At 43.7% G+C, this 17,899-nt stretch overlaps 1 protein-coding gene across 2 annotated transcripts in view; it reads right to left on the reverse strand.

Annotated features, from left to right (window-relative positions):
• fras1 (Fraser extracellular matrix complex subunit 1) overlaps positions 1–17,899 on the reverse strand; it is a 222,655-nt gene that overhangs the window by 86,145 nt on the left and 118,611 nt on the right. For both annotated transcript variants that reach the window (XR_001960653.2, XM_018673668.2), the window contains exons 14-19: positions 17,136–17,279; positions 15,403–15,543; positions 14,765–14,905; positions 14,505–14,672; positions 5,457–5,597; positions 3,696–3,842 (exon numbers count right to left, since the gene is read on the reverse strand). Coding sequence is in view for 1 of the 2 variants with exons in the window: in XM_018673668.2 (XP_018529184.1) it covers positions 3,696–3,842; positions 5,457–5,597; positions 14,505–14,672; positions 14,765–14,905; positions 15,403–15,543; positions 17,136–17,279 (882 nt within the window). In the remaining variant the exon portion in view is untranslated. The remainder of the gene's footprint in view (positions 1–3,695; positions 3,843–5,456; positions 5,598–14,504; positions 14,673–14,764; positions 14,906–15,402; positions 15,544–17,135; positions 17,280–17,899) is intronic.

Here is a 17,899-nt window from a genome sequence, read left to right on the forward strand (position 1 = left end):
GGTTATATGTTCTGAAACATTTGCTCTGATGAACTGATTTAAAGACCAAGGAGAAGATGTTAAAGTACAACACAGACCCATGAAAAGTGACAGTTGTCGCTGCAGGCACCAACTTATCTTCGATGTGTTTCAGTGGAGGGTTTTTATTCTGCTATTGACAAGGCAGAAATAAGGAAAAAAATAAAAAAAGATCCCGTCTCTTTTAGTTCAGTGTTGGCATGCCTTGTTTCTATGGTGATGTATCCCTGTTATTCAGTGTTGCAGGTCTATTTTAAGCTTCATGTGTTGCTAAATAATGGCACAATCATGACGCAAGAAAAATAAACTCTCGTGGTTAAAAATGTTCTAAAATGTTCTTTCATTTGGAAATTCAGAGCTCAGATCCTCACTTTTCCTCGTCACTGGCTCAGAGGTTGATTCTCTTTACATCAGAGAGGAAAGATTTAGAAAAAAGAGAAGAAGAAGAGGAGGAGGGAGAGTGAGAGGCAGCAACTCTGCTGCTGATGTTACTCCTCACATTACTCAAACTTTAAGGTTCGTCTAATGACTAAAATCTAAACAGGCTCGCCCCCTCATACCTCTTCATCCTTATATTCACCCTGTGCTCTCAGCAGGCTGGAGGGCCTTTTCCTCCCTACTGACATTAGACTGTCTGACTCTGTTAACCCTCTGAATCCTTAAAACTCATCTTTATGCCTTAATGTGTGATTAGCATTCTCTTACTTATTTCAGGCTTCTACCTGTTAGCACTCCACCTTCGACAGACTGGCTCAGTCTCAATGCATCAATTAAACCCAGGATTTAGTCAAATCCACATTGTCCTCACTGCACCACTCTAACTCTGTTTGTTTCTTCCCCTCCTGTAGCTTTGTGCTTTCATCATTAATGTTACTTTTAGAGCTACCATTACTATTATTATTATTAGTCACATCTCTATATGGAATATGTATTATTAGTCTGGTTCTGCTCGAGGTTTTGCTCCTGTTGCCTAGTTCTTACTCATGGCTCTTTGTAAATGCTCTATTTGTACAGTGCCATGAGATTACATCTATTGTGATTTGGCACCATATAAATAAAAACTGACTTGACATCTCGTGTTCCTAGTGTGAACATCTGATCAACATGAACAGCAGAAACAGTGTGGACTAAGCTGGAAGCTGTAAATTTGTCATTGTTTGTTTACATCTACTTCACAGCGCTTCTTGTTTACATTTGAGTCAAATTCAGCGATTTGTGTTTTCACAGAAATGTAAATTTGGCAAATCACCGGGCTGTAATGACTGCCTCATAATAAGTGTGTGAGAAGAGGTACTACTGCTGCTGCTACTGTCAAATATGAATTAAATGAGAGTTCCTGAAGAGCGATACAGACAGGAGAGGGAAAGATGGACAAGGAGAGAATGAGAGGAGCCAATAGTGAGACATCTGCCTCTGATGGCTGCTCTCGTATGAACCCACCACTGAGAGCGGGAGCCTCGTCGAATCATGAGGTTACGTAACAGCAACGGCAGCACCGGGTGGATGAGGAGGTAATCCAGGGCTGTGTGTTTGTGTGTCTGTGTGAGAGAGAGAGTGTGTGTGTGTGTGTGGGAGTGTGCATAATGTGTGTGTGACAGAAAGAAGGAATAAAATGAGTGCATGTGTAAATCTGTAAGCGAATTAGTCCTCAAGAGGAAGCTTTGTGTACTGTGTGTACTGTATGTGCTGTGTGTGTGTGTGTGTGTGTGTGTGTGTGTTGGCCATGCAGAAATGATGACCCTAGTATTTCTACGGCCCAGAAGTGCCACAAGGCATCTTTTATTAACTAGAGTTTGGCTGAGCTTGACCCATTTGAGATTAGGTTGTGTGTGTGTGAGTGTGTGTTTGCAAACAAATATGTGTGTTTAACCATGCTTATCTGCTTGTGTGTGTACGTACAGACGTGTGTGTGTGTGTGTGTGTCTGAGCTGAAATCTGGTTGCAGATTCACATCTCCCAAACAGCACGTGTCATCACAAACTGTAATTAGAAGTGAGTGTCTATTTTTTTCCTCTCAGATTCTGTTTACTCCCCCTGCTATCTCCTCCACGCTGGCTTCCCATCGAGTCAACATGGCTGTTTTTTAATCGACAGCCAGTGGTCCAGATAGGTAAAAACTCATTTCATTAACCAGTGAGAGGGAGCACAGCAGCAGGAGCTACCTTCACACACAAACACTCCAATCTTACCTTTTCTATTTATCTTCTGTCTGGTAGTTTATCAGATTTTTTTCCTGCCAAAGACAAACAGGTTTTTTTTTTTTTTTGTGCAGGATGAGCAGGAGAGAAGAAGCATGGCAGGAAGTGTGAAGAAACTTCTATCTATGGTGTTCATTAGCAACGATCTAACGAGAGTTTGTCTTTATCCCAGTGGATGTTTCATGTAGAGTTTCTCTGAAAAGTGTAACTAAGGAAGAAACTCATTAAAACTATTTTTATAGAAAGAAACTTTTTTTCCAGTTTGTTGCGGAGGAGGAGGAGCCAGAAAATTAGCATTACTATAAGTTTGTGTTATGGCTTCTTTACTTTTAATTATTCCATCTTTATTTCAGAGAACTTTATTTTTTTTCCATCAGCGTGGTTTGACTCTAAATGCTGCTAAACACTCGGAGAAGAAATCGATCGGAGCTGCAGAAAGTTCTGTTTTTCAAACTTGACTCTGAATGAATGTGAACAGATTTAAACAGCTGTTGTATCAGGTATTCCTGGCTGTGTTATTTCAGCGCCCGTCCTCAAAAGTCAGCGACTGGATACAGACTGAAAACTTCTCTCCTTAAATTTTTACGTACACGTGCTTCTTTATCTTTATCAAAAACCTTTTTTCAATTTCGTACTAATGATTCAACCACTTTTATCTCCAGCCAAGAGCTCCAACTGTCAGTAACCTGAGTATGTCTATTAGAAAATAAACAGGACTCTGATCCCACAGCTGATTGGCCAACTGCAGCAGCTGCTCTCATTTCAATTAGGCGGGTAAACCTGCTGGTGAAAGCATAAACTCTGCCAACTGGTGCAGCTGGATCAAATTCTGTGATTTAGTTTTTTAGGTGGAGAGAATGTGAATGAAAACCAGCTGTGATGAAGGATTTGGTGAAGCTGTGTTTCCTGAAATTATTCAGAAAAGCTCTGGGATGGATTTGTGTGCCACAATCTGAACCTGAACAACAAATTTCAACATTATTCATTTAAATTCTCACCATCAGAGACTACTCCACAATACATAAGTGGGGTTCCTGAGGAGGATAAAGCAGAAATAAAAAGTAAAAACTGTGACTTTTCCTTCAGTTTGCAGCTCTGCAGATCATTGCAAAGCTTTTAAGTAAAACATATCAATCCAGGAGCATCAATTTTACAAAGACGCTTGGTATTTCTCATGAATAATGCAGGTTATCGTAGCTACAGACACGCACACGATTTGTTTGAGTGTGGATTTATGTGTGTGTGTGTGTGTGTGAGATCCTGCAAAGCTCAGTGGGCAGAGCAAGGCATTAACCCTGCTGGAGTTGGCGGTTCTATTCCCACTGGGGTGCCCCAGGCTAAAAATACGAGCACTCACGGCGGCGTGTTTGATGAAAGCTTTGGGCAAATGGCAAATACAAACGTGCATGACACCGTCGCTGCACCCAAACACAACACACGCAGACAACACACATCTACGCACGCACAAGCCCGACTTACTGAGGCACTCTCCGGTGGCGGCGTTGAGGAAAAGTCCGTCCTGGCAGCTCGTCCTGCAGTAGCCGCTCTGCAGGGAGGCCAGCGGGGGGCAGGAGGTGCAGTCGGCCTGGGAGGGGCCGGAGCAGGTCTGACAGGACGGGTGGCATGCTGGGAAGGTGGAGGACAGACGGAGGAGAGACAAGGGACAACAAGAGGCAAAAGTGATGAAAGTTAAGTGAGAGGAAGAGGAGGAGCAGGAGATGAATTATTCATGATGGAGGTTTTCATTAAGTGCTGCTCCAGTATTATGAACTCAATCATCAAGCACATAGAAAGCTCCTGAGCTGCTGCAAAAGAAATAAATGTCCATTAAGGAACAGTGATGGACAGACAGAGTGCGTGGAAGCACTCTGAAGCATCAGTGTGTGACCAAACAACCACCAAGGAGACGAGGTATTTACAGCAGACAGATGTTTGAAAGCTTGAAAGGTTGTTGTTCCTTCAGTTCCCATCACGTTGTGTCTTTATCAAACTTTCCTGCAGGAAACTGTAAAACTTTTCCACTTTATCAAACCCTGATCTGTTTATTTAACCAATATTTTTTATCACATTTTACTTCAAAAACTCGTAGACAACAACAATACTTATCAACTTAAAACAATAAACAATAATATGGACAAACACACCATCCAGTCTCTGTGCCTCTAAACCTTCACCATGATCTTAACTTTGTTAACTTTGTGGTATTTTTTCGTTGACGCACCCGTCCTTAACATATTATCATCTCATGAGGTTGATTGCAGATACATCAGTGAACAGTTGCCTGGTTACACATCCATCACACTTTCATTTGGAGTTGTGTTTCTAGGCAACTGATGAATGTAAATCCAATACTCACTTTCCTTTTAGGCCTGGTTTCAGCCCCTGAGAAAAATGTTTTGTCTCTTGCTTCACCAGCCAGTCTCTAACTTTGCTGTTAGAGTAAGAGAAGCTGGAGTAAAGAGGGTTAATCAGAGCTCGTTTACTTGTGTTGTTTGTGGAGAACAGCAGCTGGAAACAGAGGTGAGGGACTGAGACGTACAGAAAATGAACCGTAAAACAAAAGAAGATGGGATTAGAGAGGGTAAAAGCTCTGTAGAGCTGCAGAGATTTGGTGCCATTTTAAAAAATATCAATTAATGGAGCTTTAACTAAACGCTGCGTCGTAAAACTTTGTAGCAAAAGTTCACTCTCTTCAAGACAGAAATACAATCTGCCTTCAGGGTATCACGGCAGCTTCTAATGAGCCAATCAACACTGAAGGAGACAAGGCCAAGAAAGCAAACAGACCCCATTTATTTTTTATCCGACGGGCGAACGTAATCCGAACCCATCCTTCTTCCTAACTGTCTCAGCAGACATCTGCATGTGCCCAGTTCAATTACTCAACCAGAAGTCAACCAGTGATGTTTAGAGCAAATGGTTTTCAGTGGCGCACGTCGACAGTTTGGTGCTCTGGATGTCCGCTAGGAGGAAATCTGACCTCGATTCTTCCGTCTTCTGCTGCTTGTGTTGCTGTTAATTTGGTCAGAAAGGTGCAAAGTGAAGTGTTCGACCACAACTCAAACATTAACTCTGTGATTTTAGAACTCAGGGCTCCAGACTGCGACCGTTTCTGGAGACACAAATCTTAAAATTCCTGGAGTTTGGAACGTTGTGCTCTTAACTCTTCACTTCTTCATGGGGCTGTTTGTGAGTTTGTGGTTTTACAGTTTCAGAATCGGGGGCTGTGTGTGCTCTCACCTTGGCACTGATTGTCCTGGACAAAGAAGCCTCGTGGGCAGGAGGGGACACACTGACCCTCGTGCAGGCTGGACGGGGAGGGACAGGACGTACAGTTGTCTGCAGATGGCCCGGTGCACTGCCAGCAGGAGGGATGACACTCTGAAAAGGACAGAGAACAGAAACATAAGAGAGGAACATACTGCCACAACGAGAAGAATTAGATAACTAAATGAGTGGACAACCCAGTTTCTAGGCTTCAAACTTTGCCATACAAATGTAAGTTTGTTTGTGGGGGAAAAAAAAAAGTAGCAATGGAGCATAAATGCATGAAAACTAAATGGAGCTCTTGCAGTTAAGGTATAGATCTAAAATTAGCTGCAGTCTGTATATCTGTGCCTGAACTGTGGCCGATTTTCGCCACTATTTTTGTGGTCCTGCGGACCCGCTCTGCTGTGATCCCTATTGGCATTTTTGGAATCTGATTCTCAGGAGCTTTTAGTGAGCTCTGCCAAGCTAGAAGTAATGTAACACTCAGATGAGGCCAGCAGCCAGCATCACCAATCAGAAGTTACGCATTAACACCAGAGCCGGTGCCAGCTCAGGGAGCCTGATCCAAGGCGGCCACACGCCAGCTAAGACTTCTCAAATATGCTCCACTGCTCGGTTTAGTCTTTAAACTTCCACAGCGATCATTTCAGGATGATTCATATCAGATACATGTCTTTTTTTGGACTTTATAAGGTAACTCAGAATCCAAATGGCAGCAAAGATCAACTGAAGGAAACTTTACAACTCATCCACTGAGGGTGGGACAGTGGGCGAGAGGCCACATCAAGACAAACACCTTTACTTAATTAAAGTAAAATGATTAGTAAATAAATAGTCTGCTGCGTGACTTATAAAATACGTTGATAACTGAGAAGATAATTCTGGTATTTTCAAACCTGGACTTGATTTTCCCATGTAAATGAATGATGGGGGTAAAAATCTTTGGAGGAGGCAGCGGTGTTTCAGCAGCTCTAGTGTTCTGCTCGGTTAAATTACTGTTTTTGTCAGTGGAGTCTGGTCTGGAGATAAGAAGTGAAAAAGTCTGCCTTTACTGTGACGTTTGCACCGTGTTTGGTCATGTGACTCGGCTCGAGACGAGAGGTTTTCTTTAATTTGGAGAGAAGAGAACGAAAACAATCTAAGATAAAGTTTGATTTCCTCTTGACGGAGGGCTTCAATGCTCAGACTTTTATCTGGACTAAAAATAAAATGTACAGACCTCTGCTGTCCTACATTTTAAGAAACATTCTCGTCTGCAGCTTTACACCCTCCACTCCTCCACCTTTAACCAGTATCAGATTTAGCTTGATGTGTGAAGGGGTTTGGCCGCTGCCGCGACATTCCTCCGCTCTTTCAAAAAGCGTGGCCCCTGGATTATTTACCCGTCTCTTACATGTTCCCACACCCTTCACCTCACACCACAGCTGGTCCTGGAACAGGTTTGTTGTTGTTGTTGTTGTTGTTGTTGTGCAGCCTTTGATGTCTGCTTTGGCAGCATGAAGACAAATATCCGAGCGACACTATCAGCTCTGGCAGCTGAGGCCGAGCCACGAACCGAACGGCTGCTGCTGCTGGTGGGAATGAAAGACAAAAGGCCTGTCACCAACCGGCCAGGAGCACCGAGTCAGAGTGTGTGTGTGTGTGTGTGTGTGTGTGTGCACTACTTTTTTTGTATATTTGCACTGAAGTATGTGTGTGTGTGTTTATAATTACTCCTCTCCGGATTCTTTCAGAGAGCTGTCAGCTGTATCCAGGTCTTGTGTACACAGTGCATGACAGCCACTGGCAGCAGCAGACTGGTGCTCTTACCTGAGCCAACACTGCAGTGTGTATGTGTGTGTGTGTGAGTGTGTGAGTGTGTGAGTGTGTGTGTCAGCCTACAAAAAAAAAAAAAAAACTGTTACCCTTTGGGCGAGCACCTCAGTGTCAGCGAGGACTTTGCAAAGTCACAGCGGTGTCACCCGAAACCGTCAATCTGACATCCCGTCATCGCCCACCTGCTCCCCGCCGCCTACCCATAATCCCCTCCTTCTTCTCTGTCAAATATGGCAGCTTAATTGGTTAGCCCAGGAGGACAGACTACATGTTTACGTGATTGAGTTTCCCCACCCACTGACACACACTCATTTCTGGCCACATATATGTGTGTGTGTGACACAAACACACACACGTTGGGCTCGTGCTGCCAAACAAGCGCCACACAAACCTTCATATTACCAGTCATAAAGCAAACACACACTCAGAGGCACAGGCTTCCTGTCAAAGTGACTTAATTAATAAGCAGAGAGAGTAAGAACAATAGGCCGCCTCTCTTTCTTTTATTGCAGCTTGGATATCTAATTTGTTGCAGGGCGAGTGCATATTGATTCCTGTAGTGCCCAAATTCGCGTGCGCAGGCGTTCTCATCGCACATTATCTCACTGCGCGTCAGAAAGAATCTGATTCATTACTTTGTTTTGTGCTGATAGGCTCATAACTTGAGCGATGGATTTCATTTTTTTTGGGGCGGGGGGGTGAGTGCTCCTCGATGCCTTCCACAAATGATCTGCGAGCGCTACGCAGCAGCAACACGAGCGAACGGTTGTATCTCGTTCCTCTGAAGTGTCAGTCGAATCATTTGCATTGATTCAGCTGCGTGCTGGTGCTCTGGAAGTCCTCCCACTCCTTTGAGAGACATATTTGAGGAAATAGCAGAGCAGTGGACGACTGCTTCCTGAAATACATGAAGAGAAAAGGTGCTTTTTCCAGTCTGACTACAGTACAGACCACCTAGATTCAGTTCAGTGAACTAAACTGCTCCCCAGTCAGATAGGATGCAGTTTCAGTCGTTGTTTTCTATGTGCAGAAGTGCTTTGCTCCCTTTTAATGCTCCCTGGGTGTCTCAGGTTTTCACAGGAGCTCTCTGAGCGAGTCAAGTTGAAAATAACTTCAACTCAGAGCAGGAAAGCAGCCGACGTCACTCGTGTTTTTGGTGTGGCGGCCATGATTTTAACATTAAACAGCAGGTCTGGAGGCAAATTAATGCTGCACTTGAGACATCGGAAAGTTGTTGTCACTCATGGTTGTGTTGAACGTTGAATATGAAAGCTACTGGACCCCCAACAATCCACTTTTCAGCCGCTTATCCTGGTCCAGCTCATGAGGATAGATCTCTCTCTGGATCTCCCTGTGGTACCGACCCAGGCAGCTCTGCTAGAAAAACCTCCCAAGGTAAAGATGTGTCCTTACTGAACCTGCACCTCAGAAGCTAAGTCTGAGGTATTTATTGACCTCGGTGACTCCTGTAGTTCTGTTCTGCTGCTGCGAAAGCTCGAATTCAGAGCAGATTTAAACCTGGCGAGCGGATATGTAGCCACAAAGATGGCAGCCAGCACTATACTTTGATGCTGTGTCTAGCATGACAGGATAAAACAAGGGGTGAAATGTTTAACAGAATCAGTTGTAATGGAGGCAAAAATGAAACGTTTAAGGTCTGGAATGAAGAGAGGCAGTTCATGCTGGAAAAACATTACGTTTCAAACTGTGATTTTTTGTCTCCATTTCTGAATTACGCTGCGAGCTGATTGCTGCTGCACGACACCATATAAATGTAAAACAACTTTAAATCAGCGCATCACTCTGTACCTCACTCTGCATGCCTTGTATGTGTAATATTAATGCACAGACTTTCCAGTATTGGCAGGTCTCCGGTATCATGAGAAGTGATCCCACACAGTTCAGGTGTCGCGTATGTGACGGTGCGCTGTGGCTCGACCTGTCCGTCAAGCAGCATTAAGCCTCCTACACACCAGCTATCTCGGCCTGCACAGGAGAGCTGCTGGCTGGAGAGGAGAGGGATTTACAGCCTGGAATTTGCTCTCCAGACATCTGATAGCTCGTCAGCTCCAGCCCACTTAATGTGCAACGCGAGTGCGTGTTCGTCCATGAACGCTGGAGTCTGCGAGTCTCCCGTGCATGTTTACACACACCGTTCTCCTCTCCGTCAGGACAGTAGCTGCTGAGGAGGACTGAGTGTCTGTCAGAGCAACAAGCATGTACGCCCAGACTCACAATAGCCTGCATTGTTCCCAGCCAAACACCTGAACCCACTGACACTCCACTGAGGGAAACCTTTGTTCATGAGAAAAGAGGCAGAATGGAACAACTGATTTACATATTACTCTGAATGGAGCTTTAATGACACGTCATTTATCGCGTTGATCCTCTGCTCACTATTCGCTCGGAGCCTAATTTAGGGAGCTTGGGAGAGAAAGCAAACTCGATAAGTGGCACTTAGTCAGTCACAAAAGCTGATGTATGATGTGACTCTGTGCTGAGACAAGCAGTTTAAATCTAATTTTCTGTATAACAAAAGCAAAGATTTTTGTGTGAGCGGGAAAAAGCAGAAATCCAATATTTAATTTTTAGACGGTGGCTGGAAAAATAATTCACCTCATTTCGCAGCTCCAGTCAAATTGAATTGGGTTTATTTCCCATTTCAGGAGTGTATCTGACGCCTGAAAGAAGAATAAGGTGACAGGGTGATGTCAAACACCTTACGTGACATTTTGTTGACTTACACCTTTTCTTGCGCAGCAAATATAGTTGGAAAATGTTTTTTAAAGACAGAACCAGTGGGGAAAAAGTAAATTACTGCTGTTGTAATGATCACTACAGACTGGGACCAGTGAAGCAACTGTTTGTTAGAGATGGGAATGATAGGCACCTCACCATTCGATTATAAATCAGAGGGCTTCCTCCTCCAGGTGGAAATGTGTGATATGATTTCTCATGTTTGTTGTGTTTCCAAGATATTTAAGTTTCCAAGATGTTCTGTGTTAACCACAGACTGTCCGGGCGCTGCACTTCGGAACTTCAACAGTTCCGAGTTCTGCTCTCCACTCCAGCTTAATCATCAACATGTGATTTTAGGGAGGTAACGGTATCGTCAGTGTCACAATGTCGCAAGAACAAAAGTGTCTGGATATCACTGTGGACCTGGATGGTAACAAACGAAGGGTCTTCTGGGTAAAACTGTAGTTTTGTTTCAGCGTGAAAGGAAATGAGAACTACAGAGACCATCACCCTTTATGCAGGAGAGAGAGACGAAGCCTTGGAACTGTGGATGCTCCAGCATCTTTTAGATCAGATATGAGGAAGCGTCTCAGTTTCCTTGAGTCATGAAATGAGAGAGAGGAGACAGACAAACAAAAAACTGTATGTAGACATGTCGGGGAATGCGAGTGACTATTTTTTGCACTTTAAAATTAATGCCTTGTTCATTGTTCGATCAACAGGTTTGTTTTCCAAGTGACCAGCTGTGAGAAAAGGATGTGATCTCTGAAGCCACGACAAGATGCTGCAGGTGGTGGCACCAGCCATCAACAGCATCCTTCCTCTCAGGAAGCACAGAACCTGTCAACACACTCACTGACTGGCTGGCAGCTGCATGTGGATCTGGGTTGTTAATGTTCCCGTTACACTGAGGCCTGAGGTGGTCTGCTGCACTGAGAGGGAGGACTGGGACACAAGTCAGGATCCGATCAAGCTTCCTGTGTAAAGGCGTCTTGTTTTGAAAAACCCTGATGAACCGAGGTTATCGTCATCTGATCTTCTTACTGTGAATATTTACTTTGCAGGTTTTGCTACAAACCAAATCTCCTGTGAGTGAAAACAGCCGTAAACTTAAAACCTCTAGTCCCTGCCTCGGCTCAGTGTTGGTCCCATGCAATCAAAGAGATGAATGGGTGTTAGAGGACACTCGAAATCCAGCTACTACTCATCGATTTGTAATTGTCTCCTCCAGGATGATTAAGGAAATCCAATATTGCTAACGGCTATTCAATTCCAGGTAAAGTAAACAAAATTTTCCTCTCGGTGCTTGGGAAACTTAAAAACAAACTGTTGAGAGGAGACAAATCACGCTATTACCCAAACGGCCGGGGCTCGAGATGCCCTCTCCCTGTGCCGCAGGGATACATTTTCAAACTGCTCAAGTGATGCAAAATGAAGAATTTCACTCAATATATCACAAAAAGGGGAGGAGGAGCTGCAAATATTCATTATCTTAAGGTAAAAAGCAGCTGATTTGAAGCTCCAATTTGACAACTGTGACTGCCAGAAAACAAAACAGAAGCTTCACTCACACAGCAAACAACACAGGAACTGGGGGAATAAGGAATAACAAGAGAAGCAACCAATTAGAATGTTTCAAAGCTTAAGGAATCCAGGAACCATCAGCCAACAGGAAACTATAAAGACATTCCTCAGGGCGCCCTGTAATTGACGTGATCACCGAACTGCTCTCACACCCTGAAACACAGCTGCTGAGTGACTGTAAACAGACAGCGAGGACTTATCTGCAGCGCCGTGGGAAATCCCACAGAGAGTGCAACTCGCCTCGTCTCCAGAACTCTGCAGACTTGTCGTGTCACTTGTCTCCTACACTCCCCTCCACTGGCAGCTCGTGCTTTTTAAATCAAAAGAAGTAGGAGAGAGGCAGGAAGAGCATCCATACCCCCACATCTCCAATCCAGTTTTAGGTTTTCATGATAAATAATAGTACAATTCAAACACTGAAGGCAGTACTGAAGCTCTGTGTTGTATTTTCATGTCCCCAGAGTCCAGGGATGTCTGTGCACGACATAAAAAGATGGATACTGCAACACTGCATGTACCTATAGAGTATCATCTGTCTTATGGGGATCGCTGTTCACACCCTGTTTCCTACAAACAGTTTACACTGTTTTATTTTTAAACCGTGACCTTTACTTCACCTTTATAAGGGAGTTTTTGAGAGCTGAGAGCTGCGTGCTCGTCGTGGGATCACACACAGCTAAAGTGGAAACTCCCGGCGTTATGGCGAGTTAAAACAGGCTGACAGCCAATGTTATGTCCGCAGTGTTTCTGCTGAACAACATGAGACTTTTATTGTCATTGTAATTATAAAACAAAACTTAGATAGTGTAGACTACAAGATATTCTACATATTGTGGCGGCGGCCCTCCACTGGAAAATGACTGTCACTGCTGCAAAGTTATAAAGTTGCAATTACAAGACTTTACAATTTGAAATGACGGTCACAGGAAGTGGAGAAAGTGGTAGCAGAGCCAGCTAACATTAAGTTAGATTTGTATCAACTATTGATCTCTGTGCCCCGTGACTGGCATTCATTATTTCTTTAGATTTACAGTTTAAAAACTTAAAGTGGAATTAAATTTAACACAGAGCACATAATGATTGTTTAGGACTCAAAACACAAACTCGAGGACATCGTCTGAAGTTTTTTGAAAGGAGCTGACAAACAGCTTACTGGTTTAGTTTGGAGGACTTGTAGAATATAATGATGCAAAACTGATAAAGTAGCTAATTATTTTTGAAGGACAGCAACAGAGATAAGATAACATGACTGAAAACAAGACTTTCAACAATAACTGCTCAGAAATTTGGAGATAATAAAATGTAGCAGTGAAAAAACTGTTTAAAACAGTGATTTTCTCTCCCGAGATCAAAACAAAAGAGTGAAACATCCTTCTTTGTCTCGTTCAGGATCGCCTCAATGTTCTGCACCTCTTCGTGTTTTCAAAACCACTCTCACTGATGCATTTCTCCATCAAATAGGTACTTAAAATTCAACTTTAACGTAAGCAGTGGCTATAAATCTGCTGTCTGGCATCTCACGTCAGGTAACAGCAGCTCCAGCAGATGAGCAGTGAGCCGGGAGGGAGAGCAGAGCCGGCGTCAGCGAATGACTTGGCTGCGCTCGAAGGAGGAGACAGCAGGTAGAACAAATACCTGTCTCCCTGCCAAAACACTAAACGCAGTGTGGTCGGTGGCCACAAAGACCGAACAGGGAGGTAAGAGGATAGCGGAGCTGTGGCTGTGGTAGATGGATCGAGTTTCACAGCGGCGCGGTCGGAGGTACGAGGGAGGTGAAGAAAACTGATTATGGTCTTTTCATCTCCCTTTTCCTCTTCGTTGTTGTCCTGCTTTGTGTAAGGAAAAAAACAAAACATAGCTCCCGGCCTTCTGGCGAAGGAGGAGGCTGCTTGTAGGTGGGTGATAATCACTCTCCACTTGACAGACTACCGCCTTCAAACCTAAAGTCCACCTTAAAAATTAGCCCATTACACGCGCAATTTCACCCTCACAAACAACCTAATCAGGTGTCTCCTCAAGCTCTATCTCCGTTCTCCAAACAGAGAAGCACCGGCACCAAATCAAGACCAAACTTCTGTCCAAGCTTTCAGGAATATGCCAAGATTACCAAGAGAGGAATGTTTCTAATGCCTGAAACCACAAACAAAACCTTTGGGCTGAAACCGCTCTAATTTCCACAACTGATTGCTCTGCTCTCTGGGTTTTCACATACAGGTGGTGGGGTGACATTATACATTTTGAAGGAGTTATTGTTTTCATTGTTACATAAAACTGTAAAAAAAAAAAAACACTGATGAAAGTAGTTTCACGTTAAAAATCACTGTTTTTTGTTGTTAGTGAGGGGCTGTTAGCTTAGCTGCCGCTAACATCAGCTCAGCTTGTTTTCTGGTTACGATTCCTTCAGTGTCAGTCATTCAGGAGGTTTTTACCAGGAGCTGAATTATCCACACAGGTCTCCTCCGCTCCAAAACAAACAGACCAAGTAATTAAAACTGATAAAAACACAGAATAAAACAGCTTAAAAACGTTTCTATTTATTAATATTTGCTCAGCTTGTTTCTCTGATTACTAAAGATCCAGACGTCTGACGACTAAAATCCTCCACCTGGTTTAAGATTACAGTTAAAACATTATAAAAAGTGACTGATTGATTAATCGACTAAATATTTCAGTATTAGTTCATGTTGTGCAGATGTGGTGGGATTAGCAGCAGATTTATCTGCTCCTCTTGTTGGCTTTCAGTCAGCTTGAATAAATCACCTCAGCGGCAGCGATCACCTCAGCAGTTTAAAGACCCAGAGTGACTGTTCATTGATCTGCTAATTGGCTTGATAACTCGTGACCGATAACATCAGAGACTCTGTAGCTCGGCCTTCTCACCTCTGCATGTCTGCGTGTCGTCCAGGAAACCGTGCGCGGGACATCCGGCCGTGCAGACGCCGCGCCGGAGGTGACCGGACTGCGGCAGGACGGCTTCTTCCAGTTTGAGGCAGCGGAGGCAGTCAGAGGCCAAAGGTCCCACACAGGAGCGACAGGAGGGGTGACAGTCTAAAAGAAGGGGAGGGGTGAAAGGTCAAGAGCAAAGACCGGCAGTGTAGGGATGTATAATCTTGAAAAACAACTTTGATGTGAGGTCTTACTGTGGCAGGTGTTGTCCTGGGAGTACAGTCCCTCTCCACAGGCCTCCACACACTGGCCTTGGTGGAGAAGGAGCCCGTGTGGACACAGGGTACACTGGGATACCGAGGGACCCCAGCACAGGGAGCAGGAGCTGTGGCAGGCTGAGGAGAGGAGGAGGAGGGAAGAAGAGCTCGTTTAAGATTAGACAGAGCTTCATTAAATTCTAGCTAACAGAATAAAACATACTATCAGAGTGTATCAAATCTCTGTCACTCACATTATGTTCCTTTTTCTAAACTGAGGTCCTAATCATAAATAATTTGTTAGTAGTTTGACACTTCTTAACCAACTTGGCTTCTTAGTTTATCCTGATATAAAGTTTTACCAAATAAATAAATGTATAAATAATAAAGTTAAATGCTGAAAACGTCTTATTCTTTAAAGAGGAAGCAACAGTTTTGCACATTTGGATGGAAACATGCTTCAAACACACATTTCCATGGCAACTGAGCAAACTGAGCTTATTCAGCCTGCTGATTAGGGACTGTGTGAATCGTTCAAAAGCTCCAGAAGAAGCCAGTAAGTGGACCTTGAGTCAAAAGTCAAGAACGACCTGTAGAGCTCAGTTTGCGTGGCAGCAGTTGAAGACTTGGCCTACCTCTGCATCTGCTGTGGTTGTCCAGGTAATGCTGAGTCGGACACTGGGTGACGCATTTCCCATGATGCAGGGCGGTCCCTGGGGGGCAGCTCATGCACTTGGGGTTGTCAGGGAAACAGGAGGCACAGGACGAGTCGCAGGCTGTGGACGGCAGCGTGTAAATGTTAATGGCCTCTGGTCGGGTGATAAAATGCAACTGTGCTCAATTTAAAAATGAGTTTCACTTTGTCTCTGTGGTGAGGATCGTCATGAAAGTTTAGGAATGTAACTTAGCTACATTCCCACTTCAGGCTGAGTGTGTTCAGCGGTCCATATTGACGTGACATTTTGACACACAAACATGCTCAAACAGAGGCTAAAATCAGTAAAAGGTTTCCCTACGGCATCTTAGAGGGGACAAAAAAGGACTCCTATCACATCTAGCCCAGGAAACCCTGAGGAGGAAAACTGAGACGTTAAAATCCCCTTCAGCTCTCTCCAGATGTTGACATCTTAAAACCAGACCTCAAAGCGCAGACTGGCAACTTCTAATGGATCTGACCTTTTTTTGTTTTTTTTCCCAGCAAAGTTCCCCAGGTTTGACATTTTCTAAAAGAGGTTCTCCCCGCTGAGTGCTTCAACTCTTCCACATGAGCTGCAGGAAAAAGAAGAGTCCCTCCAGGTGGTTTTTAACCAAGGAAAGAGCTTAGCTATGTGCTGCTAAGTTCACCATCGCCCTGAGGGAGGCCTGTTCTCCCTCCTCTTCATCTTCTTCTCAAAAATAGAAACCATCCATATTCATACAGGCTCTCTTTCTTCAGAGAGCGTCTGAATCCTCATTAGTGGAAGAGAGAGCGGCTAATTATTGTATTTTTTTTAATTGTTTGTTTGCTAACTCCGGCTACTGCTGACTTTTCATTTTGGCACCGCGTGGAGAGTGGATGCTGGCAAGAGGCTCCGCGGGGGGAAGGCTAAAAAAACACAAGCCCAAACAAACCTTCACCTCCGGTTCACCGCTAACAATAAACCTCTTATTGTCTCAGATGGGGTTTTCAGTTTACTGTGTGCTGCACCGGGCACACTGTGTGACATCTAATTTGTCTGTTTGAGCATCAACTTTCACTCCTCATGAAGTCAGGCTGCACAGGGAAGACATCTCAGACAGAAAGCTTCACTTTTGGAAGTTATTTTTTTCCTCTTAAAGTTCTGTCTCACTTCACGAATATTTTCAGAGACAAAGTTTTGGATTTCCACATAAATTGTTGTTGTTGTTGTTTCTTTCTTTCCTGTTTTTGAGGATAATAGCTGAACATCCCGACCAAATGAAGCCATTTCAAGACATTTACAGTGCAGCAAAAATTACATTTAATAGCATATTTTTCTTCTGCACTTTGAGGATTCTCAGGGAAACAAAAGTAAAGACCTGTGCCATTAAGTTAGCATGTTAGCATGTTAGCTCTTCCTGTTCCCTCGTCCCAGAGTCAGTGTGTTTCTGGTTAAATGTCTGAAATAAGGTCTGTGGTTTTAACACAAGCTCAAGACATTTTCAGGTTTGATTCTCCGACATAAAATGGGTCAGTAAATCCCCCACTCCTGATGTTTGAAGCTTTTACGTGTCTTAAAAAAGGCGGTTGCTAACGAGCTTGTCGGGGACGTTGTTTGTATCTCAAACTTTAGTTGGTCACAGTTTATTTTCTGCTACTCTGAAAACCTGCTGCAAACATACTCTCAGTGTGGATACGAGTGAACTTTACCGTAGCAGATTCCTTCTTGACTGTAGAAACCGCCGCCGCAGTCGGGGACGCATTCCCCGTCTTTGAGCAAGGCAGCTGGGTCTGAGCAGGACACACACTCCTGCTGGGTCGGTCCACGGCAATCTGAGCATGACTCATGACAGTCTGGTGGAAAGAAGAGAAAAATGTTAACTGTAGGTGTTTATTCATCTCAAATTACCACAGTGATATTTGTGTCACAGCACAACAGCAGATTAATAATATACTAAGAAACAATCCAAATTCTAGAGAAACTTGATGTATAGTTTGGAAAAAGTACTGTGTGTGTGTGTGTGTGTTGTAAACTGTATAACTAATGCAGAACTACTTTCATTTCTTAAAAGCAGTTTGTGCTTTAAGAAAACTTTTAAAGTTGTAAAACAATGCACTGAAAACAAAAGATAATCAGGAAGAACTGCAAGAAAAATACAAACTACAAGATGTTGCAGTGTGTGTGCATGTGTGTGTGTGTGTGTGTGTGTGTGTGTGTGTGTGTGAGAACAACAGACAAAGACACACACACACAGTATCTCATAATTCCAGTGAATTAATCTTGTTTTGTTCTTTGATGAAATGTCGGTAATGCATGAGTGTATTTCTTTTGCCCTTGCACACACCTGCACATTCACTTCTGTGTGTGTGTGTGTGTGTGTGTGTGTGTGTGTGAACCTGTATGTGAACAAGCAGAAGCTCCAAAAACCTATTTCAACACCAACTGGTTTGATCGCATGTGATTTCCCAGTGGC

This window comes from Lates calcarifer, linkage group LG13, assembly GCF_001640805.2.
Source record: "Lates calcarifer isolate ASB-BC8 linkage group LG13, TLL_Latcal_v3, whole genome shotgun sequence".
Taxonomy (NCBI): Eukaryota; Metazoa; Chordata; class Actinopteri; family Centropomidae; genus Lates; species Lates calcarifer.